The sequence below is a fragment of the Priapulus caudatus genome, unplaced genomic scaffold (assembly GCF_000485595.1).
Source record: "Priapulus caudatus unplaced genomic scaffold, Priapulus_caudatus-5.0.1 Scaffold1590, whole genome shotgun sequence".
Taxonomy (NCBI): Eukaryota; Metazoa; Priapulida; class Priapulimorpha; order Priapulimorphida; family Priapulidae; genus Priapulus; species Priapulus caudatus.
This window is the reverse complement of record NW_014578651.1, coordinates 57,993-60,880: the sequence shown is the minus strand read 5'-3', so window position 1 is coordinate 60,880 and position 2,888 is coordinate 57,993. Positions and strand designations below refer to the sequence as shown.

Here is a 2,888-nt window from a genome sequence, read left to right as displayed (position 1 = left end):
TTTCACACTATTCTACATAGAGATACATGTATATGAATTACATGCAAAACCGCCATCGTGCCGGTTGTTTACACTGCACTCGGCTGCTAGCTAGCTATAGCTCGGTTCGTTCATTCAGCGGGCCCGTGCGGGGCGCGGGGCACGGCCAAGGCTCGGCGCGTCGCGGCGTGAGGATGCGCACGATGCCGGCTGAGGCGCGCGGCGCGGGAAATTGATCGACATTTTTCGGAAAGGCTGAAAGCGTATGGCGGGCCCCAGCGCACGACGGGCATTGACTTTCTCCCCCCCCCCAGCGTACGGTTTGTACGCTTGTGAAAATGTGGATAATTGTGAACGACCCCTTACTCTAGCTACGCTCTTATTGTGGTGATTATTGTGTAATCAGAAGCATAAGGAGATAATATCACTTGTCACTGCAGCCGAGATGCTCATAAATGTCATCATCGTAACGAGAATGACCGCTCGAATGTTTACGCGCATATTTACATAGCGTGGCAGATTCGCCGCCTGCCTCTCTCTTGTAATAGTTACGCCACGACCGCGACTACTTTCCCTGAGACGATGGAAGAGGAACGCTGTTTTTGCTCGATTCATTTATTCTATTACACACATGTTACGTTATGTGCGCATGTTATCGCGTTGTGATCAGCGCACGCGTCCCTCGTGTCGTGGTTACGGCTCGAGGCGTGACTATGACTGCGTCCCCTCATCGCTGCAGCTGCAAAGACGCTCATGGATGACGTTGATGACATGATGGAGACAATGGATGTGTCATCGGCAGGCAGGAAGGGTGGCAAGAAGCGCGCGCGTGACGCTGACAGCGATGACGACAACGCTGGGCAGGTGACGGCGCAGAGCTACAAGGGTACGTGCTACACACATTAATGCACACACCACGGGTCTGTGAATAATAGTAATAATTATAATTATAACAATAATAATATTAATAATTAATTGATTCTAATATTGCATATGCTTATATTGCGAATGTAGTATGTATGTATGCGCTTGAAGTATGTTTGAATCAATGTACAATCGATGTTAGTATAAACGTTATACATAAATGACAGCGAAGACGTGACAGACTTCAGTGCAAAAATATCACGGCACATAAATTTTTACATAAAATATGAAAATTTGAAAATTTGAAATTGAAAAAATTTTTACATAAAATTAAATATGTTTTTAATACAGTCTGATTAATTTCTTGCAGCTGGTGGGACCGGGATACATCGCCCAATAGCCGTGGCAAAGCGGACTCTCAAAGATCAGAGAAGTGCCAGTGGACTGGACTACAAAGCCAAGGTTTGTAGTATAGGCAGCGTAATGATCAAGCAATAATAATATAACGATAATTATAATAAATATGACATATTAATAATAATAATTCTTGTGATAAATCATGCAAAAACACTCTGAAATTGAGTAAGTGGAAGAGACATATAACTTTGTACTATAATCAGTGTAATGTGTTGTGAGTAGTGTGGCTGTGTAATAGCTTTTTTATTGGCAATGTCTACGAGATATTTATGCCTGAAGATCAAGCAATGAGGTTATTTCTGTGTTTCGTTTATCAAACGATAGGTGGCGCCAGTGGGGTTAACAGTAACAATAGACATTTATGTAAGATCAGGAGTAGATAATAGGGAGGAGTGTGACATCAATAAACAAGGGAAATTCGTCATTTACTAGCCTTATAATACCTACGATTTACTACGCGTAACTCATCCAACTTGAGCTTTTAGGGTGGGTTTTGTTCAATCGTAAACTACTCGCACAAAAATGACATTTTTGACCTTCGGTAAAGGTCACAGGTGGCATATTGTCAGCAACATCGTTTGTTTGTTTGTTTGTTTTCTCGTTCGCGCACCTGTAGCCTTGACGATCTTCTGCGGGATACTGATTCTGAGCTGGAGGAGGGGGAGGAGGCGGGCAGCGCGAGAAAGAAGCCGAGGCGGGCGAGGAAGCAGACGACGGCTGCCTGGCTCGAGGACAAGGGAGAGGAAGACATCGTGGACTTTCTGGATCCGGGGGTCGCGAGGAAGGTCATGGGTGAGCCGCAGGCTACTACTGATGATTACAGATTGATTATATTGCAGACTGTGTATGTAATTATTATGAAGCCGTCACCTTTTAACGTACTTTTTACCTCTGACATCAATCACCTTTCCATGATTCACCTTTCCAGTGATGTCGGTATCAATGCGCAGTCTGTTCTTTATTTTGGTTGTGGTCACGTGTATCCTCATTGTGTGATGTAGCTGGCCGCGATGGATCGTCGTATAATTGTTTACTGTTTTTGTGTGTGTGAATAGGCACGAAGCCGGCCACAGCCAGTGTTGAGAAGAAGAGCAAAACTGAATTCAAGATGGCGTCCGACGGGCGCATGATCATCACGGAGAGCGAGGAAGACAAGAAGCGAAGCAAAAGCGGTGAGCGGGTGGTCATTGTTTGACATCGAATCTTAGAACTGATGCTCTCGTTGATGTAAGATGATCAGGGTAGATTGGTTTTCGTTGTCAGTCTGAGATGTGTTTCCCACCTGATATGCAGCAATTACAATGTGGCTGTCGATCGCTCTTAGCGTGCATACTTACGTGTGTCAGTAACGATCTTCGTTGCCGTGTTTTCCAGACACACTTTTTTCCTGAAAAAGGTCCCCCAAAAATGCCCTGCACTTCATCACCTGAAGCTCCTGAAATTGTTTTTTCTCCTAATTATACCCTGCTAATTTATAGCGCGAGTCCCAGCATTTGTCACGCTGTGCGAGCAGGCAAACAGGGTGATTAAGTCTGCTGTGAAGCAAAGGGTCGTTCCCCTTGGGGGTCGTTCACAATTATCAACATTTTTACAAGCGTAAAAAGTCTACACTTTTTCGAGACTCGCCC

General features: G+C 44.8%; 1 protein-coding gene across 1 annotated transcript in view; it reads left to right on the top strand.

Moving 5' to 3' along the window:
• LOC106817082 (RRP12-like protein) overlaps positions 1 to 2,888 on the top strand; it is a gene marked incomplete in the record, with an annotated part of 9,126 nt that overhangs the window by 3,223 nt on the left and 3,015 nt on the right. The window contains 2 exon segments of the mRNA XM_014821729.1: positions 1,877 to 2,052; positions 2,316 to 2,432. Coding sequence (XP_014677215.1) covers positions 1,877 to 2,052; positions 2,316 to 2,432 — 293 coding nt within the window.